Below are 18671 nucleotides of genomic sequence, written 5' to 3' on the forward strand. Positions count from 1 at the left end.
GAGCACTTGCCAAGAATATGCTAATGTAATTCATATTTCCCATGAGAGATGAAAAAAGAAAAACCCTATTTTGCTCATCAATTGAGCACTTACCAATAATATGAAAAGTATATATTATGGACTTACAAAATTTTGAATATATACATTCGTCTTTATATGCCATTAGAAATGTCAGAAAGTAATCTCATTCTCAAGCAGCCCTATGTGATGGACTCTTCTTCTATATATAGCTCTATTATACTTAATAAATTAACTCACCCTCTATCTACATGGATCCCATGAATAATCCTCCACCAGACTTGGACAAGTGGGCGAAAGCTTTAGCTAAAGCGGTTCTGAGAGGGTACAATTTCGGAGTGCCCATGGATATTGATGTGAATTCAGATGAGTTTCTTCATGGTGAGCTGATGAATGATACGGCTAGAGAGATCTTGAGGGCTGCTCACGACGGACTAATTCGAGATGGGCCGACGTTCGCTCCTCCACCACCACCTCCCGGGTCTCCTCCTCCTCCTCCTCCACCACCTCACGGGTCTCCTCCTCCTCCACCACCACCTCCTCCACAAGAGTGAAGGAAGGGGTTTGCTAGTTGGTGTTGCTTAGGATGCTATTTTATATGTTTCCAAGAAGATTGGTGTTTTTCATTTCTATGAACAACATCCAAGTGTCGCTTTTTTTCTTTTTTTAGTTTGCTAGCTACTTATCATCTTCAATCTTATTTTGTTATCGTCATCTTCCACTTTGTTGCACACTGCACTTTGTTGCAATGTAAACATCATTTGGAGCATGAATGAAAAGATTGTTTTTAAGATTAAAATGACAAAACACTGCAATTTCTTAAAAATAGAAGAGTAAATTATAAAATATATAGTAAAAATGAGGTATTCGTTTCAAACAGACATTAACATATTTTGTAAAATCATTATATTAGAAAGTTATCCGGTCATGGTATAACAGTACGTATAAGTTATTATTACGACATTTTTTTTTTCTTCCATAGACTCATATTTTGCAATCATTAATTTTTAACATTTCAATAGGATATAATGAAATACTACATGGAGTAAAATTTAAATGAAGTAGTGAATTTTATTAGGCAACTGAAGTAAGTCTAACAGAATAATTTATTAAAAACGGAAATAGAGATACACTAAAACTCATGATTATATATTAAAGTAGTAACACTTTTAATCCGACTCATTTAAATAAGTCAACGACACAAACATATAAAGATACAAAGTACACGTTGTTTTTTAATTTAGACTACGTACAAATTTAAATATGAACCAAATTTTATCCTTGAATACACAAAAAACGAAAATAAAATTGCGGAGTTCCATCCCACCCTTTTGAAAATGTAACACAAGCCGATAAATAAACAAAAAATCACCACACAAATTTAGATTCCAATATTCACTCAGTAGCTACTACTAATATTTAGTGCATTATCCATGTTTTTCGCCACCAAATATCTAAATAAAATACATTTAACAAATAAATAATCTTGTTTTTATCCAAACCACAATTAGTTACATTAAAAAAAATAATTCTTCTAACACACCCACTCTTCTATTTACTCACTCAATTAACTTGAAATGGAATGAGGTAAAAATTAACTTATTTAGTAGTAGTAGTAAATTTATGTTGAAGTGATGTTAATGGATTTATCAACTACATAGGGCTGCCTTTCCACTGTCTATTGATTGGGCTTGCATTTAGAGAACTGGACTGTTGGTCCAAATTTATAAGAATATAATTTGAATATAAATATGAATAGCTCAGGACTGAACATGGTCATGAGTAATAGGGATTTAAACGGTTAAACCTAATCGAAAAACTGCCCCTCTCTTCTCCAGCATCGGTGATCAGCTATTCTCAGCGCTTGTCTGTCTTAGTTAGGAGTAGTATTTAAATCTTTGCCTTTTGTGTTATTTGCAGAATGGGAAAACCGCCCCTCCCCCTTCCGATCGGAGGCGCTATGCGAGGAAGATTGATCCCGCTGTTAGTGAGTTACTACTGTATATCAGACATGAGTACAAGCTCAAGGCAAAGTGGTGCCATAAGTTTACCAAGGCTCTCGCTCAACATGTCTTAACCAAACTTCAATCTATCCCTAAGAAACACAAGCCACACCCAAATTATGCTCAGCGTGTCTTGTCATCCAAACTTAAATCTAGGGCATCCAACAACCCAAACCCAAATTACTATACTCTGCTTCAGCTTGAGTTAATCCAACTTCAGTGCCCAAATAATACCACCCTGCCAAGGCCATCCATGAAGCCAAAGCCATGTACTCCTCCTAGTCCCCCTCCCCTCCCCAAAACCCGAGCCCAAAGTGTACATTATTTACATTTCCATGCTACTTTGTTCGCATCACTTGTCCAGAAGGAGTTCAACATGAATGCTCATCATGCTCACTGGTCAAATAAATTTAATTTTGACCTCATTCAATTAGCCCTAGACAAGCTTCGGTCCAATACTAACCCTGTTGCTGTTCATGTTGCTGATGCGACTCCCAGCTCCTCCAACACAATTTAGGACCATCATACAACTTGACTATTTATGTCTTCCTTTTAATGTGAATTGAGCTTGTACAAATTTTAAGACTACTGTTAACCTTAATTCTCTAATATTACTAATATATTATGGTTGGTGGGAACATTTTCTTTTCATCTGAGTATGATGGTGTGGTTTGCTGTAGTTAGTTCATCAACAAGGGAGAAAGTGTAGTTTTGATGAGGAATCTTGATTTCACTCTACTTGCTCTACTCTGCATTATTTATGCTATAAATACAGAGATTGGCAAATGCCAATTACTACTTTAGTTGTTTCTCTGTCTGTCTTTCCATTTGCTGGGATTCAAAGATTCTTACCTTCATTCCCATGTCCATATAAATGGAGGAAACTACGCAATGTCTCTTATGTAGTTTCCATATGACATGGAAACTCCAAAAATTTGGGTGGGTGTCACTTTTGATTGTAAAACAAGTTGATTTTTGAGGCTTAGATGGTTATACAGATTCAAACCATATACAGATCCAATCTCACTTTTAATAGTCAAACATGTTTTTTTTTTTTGCTAGATGATTCTTCTTTTAACTAGTCTACTTGTATAGAATCTTCTTATTTGCTCTGAAACTGACTTAGATAATCGTTCATCAAGATTGAGGACCATTTAATCATGATTATGTTAGTTATTCAAGTTCAGTTTGAGCTAGGAGCTTCGTGGTAACAAAACTGATGGACCTTGAAAAGCACAATTCATTCAGACTGCTTTCTTACATAATCAGGGAAGATATAAATCAAATTTTGATACAGGTTATGACTAGTAATGTATAGCCTCCATTTTAAGAGAGGGTTTACTACACTCACATAACATAAGCTTCTTGACCAAGATAACATTATATCATCATCAAGAAGAGAATCAGATTCGTCTGACAGATTTTTGTAGCAATGCATAAGAGATAGTACAAATATTATAAAGGCACCCTTTAATTAAGAAATTATCTACTGTGTGATTTAGAGAAACACCATGGGACTACTGTGTGATTTGGAAGCTAGGGGATGACCCCTCAAGGTTGTACCTTCTCTTATTTATGTTCTACTCTAAGAGAACTCTCATTTGATTGCCTTTTTTTGAGGTTTTGTTTTCAGATTTATTGAGTGGGACGTGCTGTTGCAGTAGTGGGTGGCGGGGTCAAAATATAAAGGGTGAAAAATCTGATTGTTGAATGCAAGGATGGTTTGATTAAGCATCCAATCACAAGTAATGCTTGCAGGAAGCTTGCTCACTTGCCCTTCTCTACCTTTCCTCTGTATTCACGGTAACTCATTTCACTACTTTAATGCATCGTTTTTGCAAGTGAAAAAGTGTGCTTTTTTGTGAATGATTTTGATTTGAGCAGGATTCATGGACATGATGTAATGTTAAACAAGCCAGGTGGACAATGGCTGAGAGCATAGCTGATGATGTATGTTCCCAACAATAATATCAAAAAGTTATAGTTCAATAATTTAATTCTGCAATGCTATTGTGTTGTATACTGAAATAGGCTTTTGAATTTACTGTATCACTGCACTATGTGAGCATATGTTCTTTTAGGAATCAAGCAAGCATTGAACAATAATCTTTGTTACGTGCTTCTGAAAAATAAGTATGATTGAAATCTGGATTTGTGCTAGTTGGATACAAGCATCAAGACTTGAGGCTGTTTATGTTTGTTTGAGGCTTCATCAAGTTCTAGCTTTGACTGAGAGGTCCATTTGTTGATCTGAATGACTTGCAGGAACCAAATAGAACACAAGTCCTCATTCCTATAACATGGGGTTTATCGGACTCTTTGCCACTATCAAGCATGTAAGATTTTGTTTCCGTGGTAAAATCCCACATGGTATTTTCATGAAACATTGAGGATGAGTTTTGGTTATGTATTCAGGTACGGAGAGATCAGAAGACCATCGACTACATCTCTGCTCGTTTTAGAGGCCCTCTCGAACAAGAAAGCGTGATGGAGGATGCAGAAAGGAGTTATCAAGCAAACTTACTCCCTTCCTTTCACTATCTAAACATTGGTTGCCAAATGTCCCAACCAACAAACTATTCTAGCTTTGAGGGATCATCCACTTGTTCCAGTATTTCGAACGAGCATCAGTTACAGTTAGTCAGACTAGGCCCTGATCATCTGAACCAGATTAGTTTGTTTAGAGTGACATTTTACGTTGTGTTTGTTGCACAATGTGGGAGTTGAAAGTGTTCCAACTCGGGGCAAAAGATTTCTTGGTGAAAAATATAAGCAAGCATAGGCGACGGTTGATGGAAGTCATTGATTGCATTTGGCAACACACCTAATCTTACTCTGTCAACAAGGAGTATGTAATACACCCAAACAAAACATGATAACAATATGAAAGAAACACACTATGGAAAAATGGAGAAGAAATCAGAATGAGAGTATTATTTCTTGCCACCACCACGAAGGGACTGCCAGAAAACAGGCCAATTCTTCTTAGCTTCATTCCAGCCCAAGAGTGAGCCTTCCCTCAACGGATCCCAACTGGCGGACACAATTCCATAACTGATCCCCAAGAGCGCAGTGCCGAAGAAGACAAACGACACGATGAAGGGCACCCATGTCGGGACATCGATTTTCAACCCAACCTTCAGATAGTAGAAGAATGGGAAGAATAGCAGTCCAATGAAGAGTGGGATTCCAACTGTGAGCCCCACTCTGCTCATCATCCTATTCGTCACGATCTCCGGAATCACCCCTTCCTCTCTCTCATCCTCCTCTTCCTCTTCTTCTTCATCTTCGTCTTCGCTTTCGTATTTCTTGTTTGGTTTCTTGGATTTTTTTGGTTTCTTTGATGCGGGTCCAAAGCCTTTGGGCGAATTTAGTGTAGCTGAGATTGGTTTGAGGTGGACTAAGTGGGAGTGGTTTCTGGGTGAGAGGATCTTGAATTGGGATGTGTTTTTGGTTGAGGTTAGTGAAGGTGGCAATGATAAGGGAGGCGCTCTTGCATAGGCATGGATTCCCATGTTTTGATGATCCCAACTGTTTTTTCCTTTCGAGCTACATGTATTTTGGTTGGTTGGGAATGAGGAGGAGTCATCATGTTACACAAACAACCTTATCTTGAGTATTGTTCATTTACCATAATACCCATGAAATGCTTCCCTATCTTCCACTTAGGACTTATAATTTCTACCTAGTCTCAAAGTATTTCAAAAAAAAAAAAAAGAATAAGATTCCTTAGTGCATGCAAGAACATGGAGTATGTATCAACGTTACTAGATCAGGAAAACAGTGCCTGGCCAGATTGGTATGTTTCTTACATGATTCATCCAGTTTTCAATTCGAAACATTTGATATTTTATTTAAAAAATAATTCAATTACTCAACAGAAAAAAAAAAGATTGAATCAACTAATAAGTCGAATATGGGCCCCAGCAGTCGGCCCAGTTGGAAAAACCGGGCCAATTTCAGCCTCAGATTTGAAGTGCGCGGTGAATGAAAATGACAGTATTATCATTTATCATCCAATTTCTTTCGTTGATCTTCAAGCAAGAGTTGAAGCTTGCTCTCTGTCTCAGCTCAAACACACGTACAGATAATGAGCAAAATTCATGCAATTTTTGCGCGTTAAGTTTCGTATATGTTGATATTTCCTCTCTCGTTTACATTAGGTGTCTGATGTGCTCTTTTCTGCATTGTGCGCGAATTTTATTGTTTTATATGTATATATCTGTGATTTAAATGTATTCACTTCGCAAAAACGAAATGGTGGTTGTAGTGATCCGCTCCGGGAGTCCGTCAATTTTTAGCTTTGTAGTACTTGTTTGTGTCTCTTAAAACTCTTCCTACGATGGCATTGATAAGTTCAAATTCTGCTACAAACTGTTTTTGATCTATCAAATTCTGCTTGAATTATCAGGTAGAAATGATTATAAAGGGTTTATTTAGGAGATATGAGAGGAGGAATCCAGTGAATCCAACGATCGGATCCTTTTGGGGCGTTGGAATAGGCATTGGTTGCGGTGTAGGATGGGGCCCTGGCTTTGGCCATGAGGTAGTTGGCTACGTTGGAGCCGGCTGTGGTGCTGGATTTAATGTGGGGATCACTTTTCTTGGTGTTGGCATTGGTCTTCCTGCTAATTACCTATTTAGGGCCCCCGCCCCTCATAGTGGTATGTTTTTCGTGTTGTAATTTTTCCTATTGACCGGTTAGCACATTTCTATGGAAGAATACTTTACATATTTGAAGTATGATGGAACTTAATTCTATACTGAACACTTTAGGCTTTGTTACTTTAATGTTTATTTCAGAATTATCAGTTGAAAAGAAAGGTTCAAGTCTAACTGGAAGCAGAAGTACCATGGAAGACGATTGGGGTGCCGATAGATCAGGCATATCTGGCACACAACAAAGTCAAGGTGCATCATTTTCAGGTTTCAGAGATGACAGTTTGAAGAACTTTAGAGATTTACCGGATGTCAGAAGCATGTTTGCTTCGTATTCTAAGCATGTAACTGATTGTTTACATAGAGTCTGGAAGGCTTAATCCCTCTGGATAGAGGTACGTGAACATGACCTTTAGAAAGCTTTGTTACTATATTAATCTCTTGGTTAGCCAGTCAGCCATCGCCATGGTCTAACAGCGTGTGATTTCTGACTTAGATGCTTTCTTGTTGATTGTTTTGACTTTAACTTTTCTGTATCTTGTTGATTGCCCAGTTTTGGCACTTGTGCAATGCTTAGAAAAGCTCGACATCACAATGAATGTACATGATAGTTACTGTATTGAACTTTGCATGGTCATAACGTTGCATATAGTAGTAGTTTGATGGGGTATCACAATATAGAGTAGCTCGGATGCTCCTTTGTGCTATTCTTTTTAACTTGCTAAATGCTAGTGTATGTTCTTTTCACTCACTGGGGATTCTGTTTCAGGTCCAACGAGTATAACAATCATGAATCATCAGATGAAATTCTTCTATCCTGATGATACAAGAGGCTTTGACCTTTTTGCTATAACGATGGGAAAATATACCTCCAAATTCTTATGAGTTCAGATTGAAGCGGAATGGTTTTTGTAGATACAGTTTGTCTGATGCTAAAGCCGCTTTGTAAAAAATGGTGCCTATTCTGCTGTGTAATCATATGTAAGTGCCATCGCAATTCGCTTAAATCTAAGCTTATTTGTACATCCATAATCCATTGTTTGTTTGGTAGTAGGTACAGACGTACAGTATTTAAATAAAATATACTTATTATTGGTTATGAGTAGAATTTTTATTTAAATAGATAGCAAAGATAACTAACTAGCATGGTGCAAGTATATGAAATACTTGTGTCCATGTAATAAATAGATTTGATCACATTTTGAGTATAAGCAATATTTGATTGTTGAAGCAACAGAGAAAAAAACTTTCGATTGTTTTTATAGAATTGAGTCAACCATACAAAACACACGTCCAAAACGATCATGTTAGTACTGGTTTATTTAAACGCGACAGGTGCCCACAAGCACCTCAAATATAAAGAAAGATGAATCTCCCCCCCTGAACATTGCATGTTCAACCATTTCGTGCTAATGCTGCAATTTGCTTTATAAAATGGAGTACTGAACAAAACCATTATAAAGATCTCTAGTTCAGTTCATATCATTAAATTTCAGTAGCACCGCTGCTTTATTATTGCCGATGGTTTCAACCAAGACAGAAGAGGCTAAACTCTACACCAGAGGCCAACTAGACACTTATTCAGGATGCCGAATTCAAGCAAGAAATTCAATTTTAAACATACCAAGTTGCCTAAGAGAACATTAACATTGTGTCGACAAACGAATCTCATACAAGCAGAAAACAACCTCGAAACGCCCTCAATCAGCATACAGCCACAGAATGGAATTGCTGTAGCCATACCCTTCCTGCTTCAAGCATCTGTGTCAACACGTATCAAAAACCGCAAGTTAGTATAGTTTCACCTTTAGCAATTTCTATGTAGCTCATCAGAGCTCTCTGTTCGACTCACCCTGTGTGGAGTACCCGCTCGAAGAAAAATTGGCAGAAGCCCTCGGAATTGACATGGACAGCTGGGTAGTGGAGAAGAAGTTTTTCCCGGAACCATCATCATTGTCGAGAGTGGACCATGATTCCTTAGTCGTGGGCCACTCGCTAAAGAAAGGATGAACTGGATGCTGCTCCTCCTGCTTATCTGGGACTGGAGAAACAATCTCACTTCCCAAAAAGCAGTGCTGCCTCTGTTTTGAGATGGGCTCGAATGTGTGAGGTATGTTCTGTTGAGTGGAAGACGGACCGAGCAACTGGGAATCGGATTTCGGCTTTAACATGGAGCTCGAAGAGACTTGAGAGGGCAGGAGTCGCCACATGCCACCACCTCCTGTGCTCGAGCCTAAACCTAGGGTTCCAACACTTGCAGATGGTTCGGGTGAGAAACTATTATCGTCAGCATTGGAAGTCACCCCATGAACATATCTGCATATGCAACTTAGGCGTCAAGAGGTGTGTAGTTTACAAAGTATAGACTCAGATGCTGGAGTGTGGAAATATTAAATCACAAATCACCTAGATTTAAATGAACAGACACACATAGACACATGCAAATAGAGCGAAATCAGAGAGGGTGAGAAGATAAATATTTGATCATCCTCTCCTTGAAAGTTAAAGCCCATGGCATAAAAACATGATGTCAAATCACATATATCACATTCTAAATATGATGGCTATAAAGTGGTATCCAAAGAGAGTTTGCATTTCCTCTGTTGCTAACTTATATCTAATTTTCTCAGAAAAGTTGGATATATTAGCAGGTAATAAATGTCATGGACTTCAACCACTTGCCCACATATGAGTTTCCTGTGCATATTTATCCTGTGCAGTCGGTTGAGAGAGGGAAAAGCTACTCAATGCAGTGACAATTGAAACCTTGACCAGAGTACTATAGAGATCCATGATAAACCTATTTTTTTATCTGTATCAGGTGGCTGAGTAGTATTGGTATTCCAAAATAAGTTATTGTTGAACAAACACATAGCATTATTTGGAAATGCAACCATAATCAAGAAAATGAGTAGGGGCAAAGTGATGACAAAGTTGAATGTTATATTATGATGTGCAGAAAACAAACAATTATGTCTCCCCGTTGGTCCTAGATTCAACATTGTATGGTAACAGAGTTCAGTCAGTTACACTCGACATAAGTAAATGTTCTCATTATCCCCCATGTTATCTTCGTCTCTGATTCTAACTTTTTGGGGAAGGGGAAAGTCAAGTTTAGACCATTGTAAAGGATTCTTTTCCAACCTTTCTGGATGAGGGAATTGCCAAACTTAATAAGTATCGACCTAGTGCGGAAGTTTTCTTTTGAGATGGAAAAATGATGGACCCTCTTTGTTTGGGAGTTGGAGAATAAAGAAATTGAAAGTAAATTCCCTACAGAAACATAGCAACCTATAAATTGTTAACTAGTTCCAAATCTTTCCAATATCATGTCTCAAACAGGGAAGTAATTATGGTCCTATCATTTTTATAAAGTAATTTAGTATCAATGAATACCCATACCAGAAAACTGAGCCCAGCTCTCTAGAAACTGCATGCAAATGTTTCAAGATTATTTCCTTTCCTAGCATAATGGTTCTTATTTACCAAGAGGTCCTAGGAAATCTCGGGTTATATTCCTGAGCATATAAAGTACCAAGTGTTTAAGGACTATGGATGATTTTGATAATTGATAAGCTTAAACAGAACTGCCTGAAGTCCTTGTTCTCGATCCCGTAGGAGAGAGGCTCCATCTGTAGCTTTGTCACGTTGCTCCCAAAAGATGATCCATCTGAACTGGCAACAGAATAATATGGCATGTTCTGATAACTTCCGCTTCCACTGCCACTGCCATGAAAGCTTCCACTGTTATTACCACACCCACTAGATATGTGGGATATTGCAGTCGATGCAGACTGCGAAGTAGACTGGGATTCCACAGGCTTTCTTGAACGGTTGCGACCACGGTGCATATGCCGCTCGCAATATTTAGAGTCTGGATGTGCATCCTTCGAGCACCTCCACTTCTTCCCATCCGTCCTCCGACATCTCCCAGGCTCGGGATCGAATTTCTTCCCATAATAGGAACAGTATCCCACTGCATGATGAACAGCCAAAGTTACATTCCTTGTTAGATATGCAACAACTACTATATTGGGCAGCACAAGAAAATTAAACCAACACTTCAAATCATTGAACATTTTCACATCACTAAATACATCCCAAAATATGACCTGTAGGAAACTATAATGTAACAAACTAGCTCAGGTTAAATCAAGCAAAACCTTATGCTAGATTCTTCTACTTATTCTACTTATTCCCATCATTCACAAAATAAGATAAGAGAAGCCTTTTAATAACAATATCCAAACTGAGCTTAAATTATGGAACTCACCAGTTTATAGATATAGCAACTGGTGCAATTAATGAGTTATCAGCATTTTTTGCTATAAAATGAGTTGCAACATATCAATCAAGTTGCCACCAATATTTCCAACAATCATAGGCTCAGCCATAACACTAACCAATAGACACTTTGCGCGCACACATATCTACATAGGCGGACATATATAGAAAGATGGTAAGCAAACAGCAAGATGATTACATGAAGGATGGTGAAAGAAACGGGCAGAAATGGCATCAAAGCTTCGACGAATGGGCATAACGAGGTCGGGTGGGACTGGCAAGCCAGCCATGAGGTACTTGTATATCATGGCTTGGTGCTCTAGCTCCTGCCATTGCACTGCAGTGAATGGTGCCCTATATCCCCCATACCCCAGCTCGCCTCCGCCGCCTATCCCAGCCCCAACTCCCACCCCCACCCCCACCGAAGATGATGCTGCCCCACTCATCTTTCCACCCTCTTACTTCCACTCTTTTCTTCTATACTTCCACCAGTCCTTGATAATCAAACTATCTTCTTCTTTCAATTCCTGCCATAAGCAAATATAAACACAAATCAGCAAACACACAACATAGCAAACATATGCAGACATGCAAAGATGCTATTAAAGCCCTAGTTTCTTTATTTTGAGATCTCACTTCCAACACAAAGCAGCTGCACATACAAGTGAAAGCGAAAAGAGGGAATTTCATTAAAAAATAGAAGCTACACAGCTTAAACATGCACACTAACTGCTTCAATGAAAAAAGCTGCTCACATAAACTAAAGAACTCAAGATAAAAAGTGTAAAACAGAGACACTAGCAGTGTCTGTGTACAAGAAAGGGAGAGAGGGGAGTGGGTATTCACCAACTGTAGCACAGATCTAGGGTTTGGGTAAACATGCGATGCAGATTGCAGATAAGGGAGAATGTGGGGTGAAAAAAGCTGGTGCAGGAAAATTGAAAAAGCTGGGATTTTTACAAGTACACTGCAAAAAACTGCAACTAACACGAATCAGAAGTCGGTAGCTATGGGGGCATACTCTTTTCTCTTGGCTAAAGATGAAATCTTGGTGACTGGAGAGGTTAATAGGAAGGAGAATTAAAGTGGGTTTTGGGGAGTGCTGAGATGAGAGGGGACATGGGGGGCGGTGGGAGGCAACATAGGATTGGGTGGGGTGGGGGGGCTGGAGGGGGGGTGGGGCTTGAATTATGGCGTTTGGTTGAGGTGGTGGTCCAATGATGTTACACATCATGTGAAGATATGATGACCTCTGTATGCAACCTTTGTCATCAAGTTTTCCTAGATTCCAAGTGACATTAAAATCCATCTATTCATCATTATTTTGTTAGGTTTGATGGAACAACTTTATCTTCTCTTTTGTGCTACATACAAATATCCTACTTTTCATCTTTCTTTAATGATTTTCTACATATTGTTCATTAAATATGTATTTTACTTGTCAAGTAGTGATAAATTTCTTGTATGATTTTGCTAGAAAAATAACATGGGATAGAATCCCCAGTAGCTCCTCTAGAATGATAAGCTCAAAGCTCCTTTTAGCAATAGTTCCACTATGCGAAAATCTATATATAAGGATTTTAATTAAAACAAAAATATTACTAACCAAAAAAATTGTTTGCTCTCTTGAACGTTTACATTTTCTTTTATTCGGCTAGGGGCGAACATCTATAAAGAATTGATCATGCCTTTTGATTTTGAAGCATCCTTGAAAAAATTCCACTACGAAATTCCATGAGCAATTTTAACCCCAAAATTCTCTCTTTATTCTACTTTCTCAGCTTCTTGCTCCCTCCACCACAAAGTAGCCCCCACAAAACTGTAAACCAATCTCAAGAAATAAAGTTTACCTAATGTTGAAGACAACCCAAATAATAGGTCAGCTCAGTGAGAAACTAGAAGATTTGGAATTGATATTTTGGAAAGAGCCAGCCCATATTTGAAGGGGATAAGTCAGCTCTAGCCCAGCTAATTGGATTTTGTAATTCTGGGCTGGGCCCATTTAAAGTTTACTGATCAAAAGATAAGAGAGAGAAAAAAATAAAAAATGCAGTCTCTAATGATGATGTGATAATTTATTGATATTCTAATAGTAGCGGTTGAATTTTAGCTAGGAAATACATGGTCAATGCAAGCAGACAGTTACAACTCACACACTTCCCTCCATCAATGATGATTGCTATTTGCCAACTATGCAATTTTGTTGTTTGCAATTAACTACTATAGTACTATGGTATGAATGTATAAATTAAAGACTCCGTTTTTTTACTTCCAAGAATTGGAAAATAAGAATGGGAAAAATTAAATTTTAATTTGTAAATTGAGTTTGACCAAATTGAATTGAGTGGGAATCTGCTTATGATTCCGAGCTGCTGCTCTCCTGTTTATCAGTGGAAGCCAAGTCAGTGCTCCACAGCTTTTTTCGACAATTCCACTAGTTTTATGTCCCCCCTTTAAATATAATAATATTCCTCTTCCTCTGTAAATATTCCCCGCTTTTTCATCATCTCTCCACCCTTCTCTTTCTCTATCTTTCAACAGCCATGAGTCTCTTTGGCATTGGCAGGTAATAATTTCCACTTTTCATCTGATTGTGATTTTTTTACGTCGGATCTGCGTTTCATTTGTTGGATTTCTGATTTGTTGGTTGTTTCGTTGTGTGTTGTTTCTACACTTAGCTGATTGATTCATATGGGTGCTTTATGTTCGTATCAAGATTGATTTTTGATTGAGAAAGAGGAAATGAAATGTTATTTGTATTTTATTCTTTTGTTTTTTGTTATTTGGGTTGAAGTTAGCAATTTAGCATAGCCCATTTATGGAGCTTTCGGCATGGAATTGAAGCTTAGAGTTTGACTGTGGAGAAAAAGGGAATAGAAATATATGGCGGGAATATTCTCTGATCAGCTACCCCAATTAAGTTTTCTAATTATTCCCAAATCACAGTGATTATCTGCATTAGTGATTATGTATGTGTATATCTACATTCTTTCTGCAAGTAGGCACTCATATGCCGTAATCACCAGCTAATATGAATTAATGAGGAAGAGATGTAGTATATTACAAAGTTATAGCATGCTTTCACTGCTATGATATTTTATCTTCCTAAAATGAGGTGGATAAAATGCAGGACTTGTCTTTAAAATGAGGCAAAATGCGGCTGACTACTTATACTAAAGAATATGAGTTGTTTGACACATGGTTCATGATTAATGAAGATAAAATATGTAATGTGTGATATCCTCCTTTGGACAGGAATCAAAGGACATTCCGGCCTAAGAAAAGTGCCCCATCAGGCAGTAAGGTGCATTTCTTGCTAACTGAATATATATACCCTTCATGACTATTCTGGTCTTCATTGACGCTGTCTGTAGCGAACCTCTGCTTGAAAAATCACATTTTGCATATTTAGTTTGTTAATTTTCGATACATGGGATGAAATTATGCTACTTCAATTTTCTTTATAAGTCAGGTATTAGGTCAGGTCAATCTTGCTTCATTTTTTATTCCTCAAGCTTTCCAAAAAATTTGCATCATGTAGCGGATAATATATTTTGACCAGTCTTTATTTTAGTTTCACTTGCCCTAGCTCATGATGCCAGCTATACTAAGAGGGAAAAAGTCAGATTTGATTCAGTAAGCATGAGGATGTCTTGTCTTATCCTTTTATGTTCTTGTCTATGTTCAAAGTAAAGGAAATATTTATTTGTTTTCCTTCTTCTTCATTGTTCAAATCCCTTCTCTGTTGCCTGATAATTCTATCATGCATGGTTGAGATCCAGAGGTGATAGGACTTAGGTGGATTAGTTATGCCTTGGTTATTTGCTTGAAGCATATTGATAGAAAATAGGAGTTCATCTCACTCCCGTTGTGTTCAGCTGTGCGACTATCGCTTATGGCTGCAAGCAGAACGTATTAAACTGACTTTGTTATGACTTTCCTCATTATTGATCATTAATTCTATTACATACTATGCAGGGTGCACAGCTTAGACAGCATATTGATGCCACTTTAGGTAGTGGGAACTTGCGAGAAGCTGTAAGGTTACCTCCCGGTGAAGATTTTAATGAATGGCTGGCTGTTAACAGTACTCTCTCTCTCTCTCTCTCTCTCTCTCTCTTGCACACACACACAGTTCCTAGCTCCTTGTCTCTGTTTTTAAGCATACAGTTCCTCATCGATTGCTCATGGTATGATGTTATTACTTTTCTTGACTTCTAATCGTGTGTGATGAAGACATAAAAGAAAGGAAACATAATATCAATTTCTACATGATTAAAGAATAACAGTTTGTACTTATCCTTCATCTGCTTTATTAGATTTTTTCTGATGAAAAAAAGTTGCTTGATTTTTCATCTTCAGCTGTAGACTTCTTCAACCAGGTGAATCTTCTCTATGGCACCCTCACAGAGTTCTGTACACCAGAAAACTGCCCTACAATGACTGCTGGCCCTAAGTATGTCTGGCTGATCGTTCAAATTTCACCCTAACTCGATATATGCTTGTCACAGAACTGTTGTTTTAACCAAGAAGCAGAATGTATATGTTTATTTTACACGTACGTGGAAGTATTTATCCCTGATGTGCACAAAACTTTTTCAGGTACGAGTATAGATGGGCGGATGGTGTAACAATTAAAAAACCTATTGAAGTTTCGGCACCTAAATATGTCGAGTATTTGATGGACTGGATTGAGACACAGTTGGATGATGAGTCCTTATTTCCTCAAAGGCTTGGTAATGATCATGTCTGGTTCAGTTTATCAATGCTGTTTTCACATGGGAAACCCTCGATATAAAAAAACTACCTTTCTGCTGTTGCTAATTCACATCCACCAGCATTTTGGCAAAGTATTTTGCATTTTGATAAATCTATAGGTTCAATGCTTACGGAGGAACATTTGCAGGTGCACCGTTTCCTACTAATTTCAGGGACGTTGTGAAGACCATATTCAAACGGCTATTCCGCGTATATGCTCATATATACCATTCACATTTTCAGAAGATTGTGAGTCTTAAGGAGGAAGCCCATCTAAATACTTGCTTCAAGCATTTTATACTTTTTACATATGTAAGTCTTCTCATACTTTCAGTTATTATTAGTCCTAGCCTCTTTTTCAAATTGGTTTTGCACATTATTGAGCATCGTTCACTAGCTTTTAACTGTAAAACCTATTTTGCAGGAATTTTCGCTGATAGACAAGAAGGAACTCGCTCCATTACAAGATCTCATTGAATCGATTGTCCCATATTAATGAGCACAACTGTCTATCGATCTTGATATCGATTCTACATATGAAATATGTGTGTTTACAGATAGTTCCATGTAAATGGTCTATTTTATTGTATCATCTTAGTATTACAAACAACTCAAGTGATGGTTTTATCCAGAATTAATGTTAAAAATGCCAAGACAGGCTTGTTCTGTTTTATATTTTTACTACTGCTCTACAAAAAATCTCAACACCAACAAGGGATGGAGTTGATCTATCTGATACGAGGTATGTTCGGAAAGGGCTCCCGCCTCCTCTCCTCCGCGCTCTTCCCCTTTGGAGGAGTCGCGAAAACTCCATTCCAGATCCTCAGCGTCTCATCACCAGCAATTGATGCTACTTTATATCCGTCCGGGCTCTGCAATGGAGGCCAGGGAAGGGTCAGGTAACCACAACTCAGAAATATTAGTATGTTAAAAATTGATTATCAGTTCCATCAATCAATACCTTGGCCATGCTAAGCACTCTAGAAGTATGGCCTTCAAGCTCAACCATCTTAACCATGGAAGGGTACCTCCAAAGAGTGAGCTGGTTGCTACTGAAGCCGTGCGCGCTGAGAAGCTCCCTCTCGTGCGAGCTCCACAGCAGTGAGCAGACCTGCGATCCAGTCTCGACTGAGTTAAGACACGCCCCGGTGTTGGTGTTCCAGAACCTGATGCGCTCGTCTCCAAGCCCCCCACCAGTTGCGAGGAGGCCACTCTGGAAAGGGGACCAGGAAAGGGCCTTGACTGCAGCAGAGTGCTCCTCGAAGCGATGGATCCATTGATTGGAAGAGAGGGACCATATGTGGACTAGGTTGTCGTTCCCCCCACTCGCTAACTGGCCTCCCGAGGGGCACCATCTCAGACCACACACCTCATCGTTGTGCCCACGGTACGTGCTCACAATGTGCGATTGCACTCTCACGTCGTTGTTTATGATCAAACCGTCCATTCCTGCGCTTGTTAGGATGTCTTTGTTCCAATCAAGGGAACTCACCCTTAGATGATGCCCTCCTTGAAGTGTCCTCAGCTGCAATCACAACATAATCACTGTTAGATGCAATGCAAAATCAATGTTAGATTGATTCATTGATTGATGATGATCATTGAGGAACATGCCTTTCGCATAGCCGAAGTATCCCAGATTTGGACATGGGAATTAGTGAAGCCAACTGCGAGATGCCTCCCATCTGCAGCCCATCTGACGCTCGTCACTGGCCCGATTTCATCGGAGGCAGAGAGAAGCTCAACGGTGGAACCATCGGAGGCGGACCACAGGTAGACATCATTTTTCAATGCGATAGCAATGACGTCGCCGCTGCTCCAATCCAATAAATCAAGGTAGAAATCATCGATGATGTCAGGAGCATCCAAGATCCTCTCTGGAAACTGCACATCAAACAATCGGAATTCAGCAATAATTCAGCAAATTGCAGACTACTGGGATCGCGACTTTTTGCGACTGACCTTGTGAATTCGTCGTTTCTGCTTTGTTAATTTTCTATGGCGGATAGGGGAAGAAGAAGAATTGGAAGTGTGCTTTGAAGATTGCGGCGCTTTGTTCTTGAAAGCCAGAATCCTCGATCTGTTGATGTTCAAGATTTCAGCGAGATGCTTCCTGTAGAGAGATGACTTTGAAGAACAGGGATCGGCGCTTTCGTTTTTCACCGCGGCGCCTGTGAGCATGTAGCGAGCGTAATCGAAATCCATGGCCGATCGATTTGGAATGAATCTGTCCAACTGAAATCGAACAAAAGAAACCAAAAAATCGCAGATTAGATTGCAGCCGCAGATCAATAGGTTAATTTTATTTTATGGCGGGAAAATTCATTCGAAAATTACTGATAAATTCAGCAAGATCACGGATCGGATGTTGAATATTTTCAAGAATTTTCACAGGAAAGAGATTAATTTTGAAGATCGTGCACAGAATCATCCTCTTACGTTTTCGCTGGATTTGTTCTTGCGAAGCATTTTGAGAGAGAGAGAGAGAGAGAGAGACGATGAAGAAACCGATGCTTGATTTAATGTAACAGTCTGGTTTAAATAAATCGAGAGGGCTAAAATCGATATTTCTGTTTATTTATAAGGAAAATTGATATTAAGTTGATCGACTAATATTCCAACCTTGCTTATATGAGATCTATCGGTTTCAGTAATTTTTCATTAATCTGTTGATTTAGTTATGGATTTTAATAATAAATTGTAATTTTGTTTAATTAATTTGTGTATATGGTCAAGATTGAGAAATACTATATCAAATCTCAATAACATGAATCTATGTAATACCATTATTAACGATTATTAGTCAATTCACGTTAAGGTGGAAATGATGAATTTAGGTGCGATTTCTAATCCTTTTGTATTATTGAGAAATTTTTAATCATACCACTTGTTTTGTTAATAATAGTTAGAGAAATAACATCGTTTGTGGTTTAACATATTGCAAAAGAG

At 38.4% G+C, this 18671-nt stretch overlaps 5 protein-coding genes across 16 annotated transcripts; 2 read left to right on the forward strand and 3 right to left on the reverse strand.

Moving 5' to 3' along the window:
* Window positions 1–4810: 4810 nt before the first annotated feature.
* LOC125213227 (protein PAM68, chloroplastic) lies at window positions 4811–5599 on the reverse strand. Its single transcript, XM_048113645.1, has one exon. It carries the CDS (start codon window positions 5534–5536, stop codon window positions 4955–4957), a length of 582 nt encoding a protein of 193 aa, XP_047969602.1. The 5' UTR covers window positions 5537–5599; the 3' UTR covers window positions 4811–4954.
* A 143-nt stretch (window positions 5600–5742) lies between these two features.
* Window positions 5743–7779, forward strand: LOC125213228 (cadmium-induced protein AS8-like). 5 transcript variants are annotated; one of them, XM_048113646.1, is made up of 4 exons: window positions 5743–5820; window positions 6433–6685; window positions 6825–7075; window positions 7450–7779. In XM_048113646.1, exons 1-3 carry the CDS (start codon window positions 5758–5760, stop codon window positions 7058–7060), a joined length of 552 nt encoding a protein of 183 aa, XP_047969603.1. In that variant the 5' UTR covers window positions 5743–5757; the 3' UTR covers window positions 7061–7075; window positions 7450–7779. The 5 variants fall into 5 exon arrangements, with proteins under 5 accessions (XP_047969603.1, XP_047969607.1, XP_047969605.1 ...); XM_048113650.1 differs by lacking the exon at window positions 5743–5820 and adding an exon at window positions 5964–6102; XM_048113648.1 differs by lacking the exon at window positions 5743–5820 and adding an exon at window positions 6043–6139.
* A 495-nt stretch (window positions 7780–8274) lies between these two features.
* On the reverse strand, window positions 8275–12110 carry LOC125214509 (growth-regulating factor 4-like). Of its 7 annotated transcripts, none has more exons than XM_048115565.1 (5): window positions 11811–12110; window positions 11164–11491; window positions 10269–10656; window positions 8533–8996; window positions 8275–8441 (listed from the first exon to the last, which is right to left on the reverse strand). In XM_048115565.1, exons 2-5 carry the CDS (start codon window positions 11408–11410, stop codon window positions 8434–8436), a joined length of 1107 nt encoding a protein of 368 aa, XP_047971522.1. In that variant the 5' UTR covers window positions 11411–11491; window positions 11811–12110; the 3' UTR covers window positions 8275–8433. The 7 variants fall into 7 exon arrangements, with proteins under 7 accessions (XP_047971522.1, XP_047971523.1, XP_047971521.1 ...); XM_048115566.1 differs by having other exon boundaries at window positions 10272–10656; window positions 11811–12109; XM_048115564.1 differs by lacking the exon at window positions 8275–8441 and having other exon boundaries at window positions 8495–8996; window positions 11986–12110.
* A 1163-nt stretch (window positions 12111–13273) lies between these two features.
* On the forward strand, window positions 13274–16395 carry LOC125215708 (MOB kinase activator-like 1A). Its single transcript, XM_048117220.1, has 7 exons — window positions 13274–13530; window positions 14220–14268; window positions 14943–15051; window positions 15327–15420; window positions 15567–15700; window positions 15871–16034; window positions 16147–16395. The coding sequence occupies exons 1-7, from the start codon at window positions 13508–13510 to the stop codon at window positions 16216–16218; spliced, it is 645 nt and encodes a 214-aa protein (XP_047973177.1). The 5' UTR covers window positions 13274–13507; the 3' UTR covers window positions 16219–16395.
* LOC125215707 (cell division cycle 20.1, cofactor of APC complex-like) lies at window positions 16162–18224 on the reverse strand. 2 transcript variants are annotated; one of them, XM_048117219.1, is made up of 5 exons: window positions 18060–18224; window positions 17685–17957; window positions 17337–17606; window positions 16684–17247; window positions 16162–16594 (listed from the first exon to the last, which is right to left on the reverse strand). In XM_048117219.1, the coding sequence occupies exons 2-5, from the start codon at window positions 17925–17927 to the stop codon at window positions 16451–16453; spliced, it is 1221 nt and encodes a 406-aa protein (XP_047973176.1). In that variant the 5' UTR covers window positions 17928–17957; window positions 18060–18224; the 3' UTR covers window positions 16162–16450. The 2 variants fall into 2 exon arrangements, with proteins under 2 accessions (XP_047973176.1, XP_047973175.1); XM_048117218.1 differs by having other exon boundaries at window positions 18162–18216.
* Between the last annotated feature and the right edge of the window lie 447 nt (window positions 18225–18671).

The sequence above is a fragment of the Salvia hispanica genome, chromosome 3 (genome assembly GCF_023119035.1).
Source record: "Salvia hispanica cultivar TCC Black 2014 chromosome 3, UniMelb_Shisp_WGS_1.0, whole genome shotgun sequence".
Taxonomy (NCBI): Eukaryota; Viridiplantae; Streptophyta; class Magnoliopsida; order Lamiales; family Lamiaceae; genus Salvia; species Salvia hispanica.

What these genes read in the sequence shown, in the direction of transcription:
- LOC125214509 (XM_048115564.1), bottom strand. Translation starts at nt 11,410, where the DNA reads ATGAGTGGGGCAGCATCATCTTCGGTGGGGGTGGGGGTGGGAGTTGGG. An exon ending in TTTCTTTCACCATCCTTCAT is followed by an intron (nt 10,657 to 11,163) that starts GTAATCATCTTG and finishes TTCATCATGCAG; the next exon opens with TGGGATACTGTTCCTATTAT. An exon ending in GAGAACAAGGACTTCAGGCA is followed by an intron (nt 8,997 to 10,268) that starts GTTCTGTTTAAG and finishes TTGCATATGCAG; the next exon opens with ATATGTTCATGGGGTGACTT.
- LOC125215707 (XM_048117218.1), bottom strand. Translation starts at nt 18,191, where the DNA reads ATGCTTCGCAAGAACAAATCCAGCGAAAAC. An exon ending in ATACTTCGGCTATGCGAAAG is followed by an intron (nt 17,248 to 17,336) that starts GCATGTTCCTCA and finishes TTGTGATTGCAG; the next exon opens with CTGAGGACACTTCAAGGAGG. An exon ending in GAGTGCTTAGCATGGCCAAG is followed by an intron (nt 16,595 to 16,683) that starts GTATTGATTGAT and finishes CCTCCATTGCAG; the next exon opens with AGCCCGGACGGATATAAAGT.
- LOC125213228 (XM_048113646.1), top strand. Translation starts at nt 5,758, where the DNA reads ATGCAAGAACATGGAGTATGTATCAACGTTACTAGATCAGGAAAACAG. An exon ending in AACAGTGCCTGGCCAGATTG is followed by an intron (nt 5,821 to 6,432) that starts GTATGTTTCTTA and finishes TTGAATTATCAG; the next exon opens with GTAGAAATGATTATAAAGGG. An exon ending in GGCCCCCGCCCCTCATAGTG is followed by an intron (nt 6,686 to 6,824) that starts GTATGTTTTTCG and finishes TGTTTATTTCAG; the next exon opens with AATTATCAGTTGAAAAGAAA.
- LOC125213227 (XM_048113645.1), bottom strand. Translation starts at nt 5,536, where the DNA reads ATGGGAATCCATGCCTATGCAAGAGCGCCTCCCTTATCATTGCCACCT.
- LOC125215708 (XM_048117220.1), top strand. Translation starts at nt 13,508, where the DNA reads ATGAGTCTCTTTGGCATTGGCAG. An exon ending in TGAATGGCTGGCTGTTAACA is followed by an intron (nt 15,052 to 15,326) that starts GTACTCTCTCTC and finishes TTTCATCTTCAG; the next exon opens with CTGTAGACTTCTTCAACCAG. An exon ending in ATTTTATACTTTTTACATAT is followed by an intron (nt 16,035 to 16,146) that starts GTAAGTCTTCTC and finishes CCTATTTTGCAG; the next exon opens with GAATTTTCGCTGATAGACAA.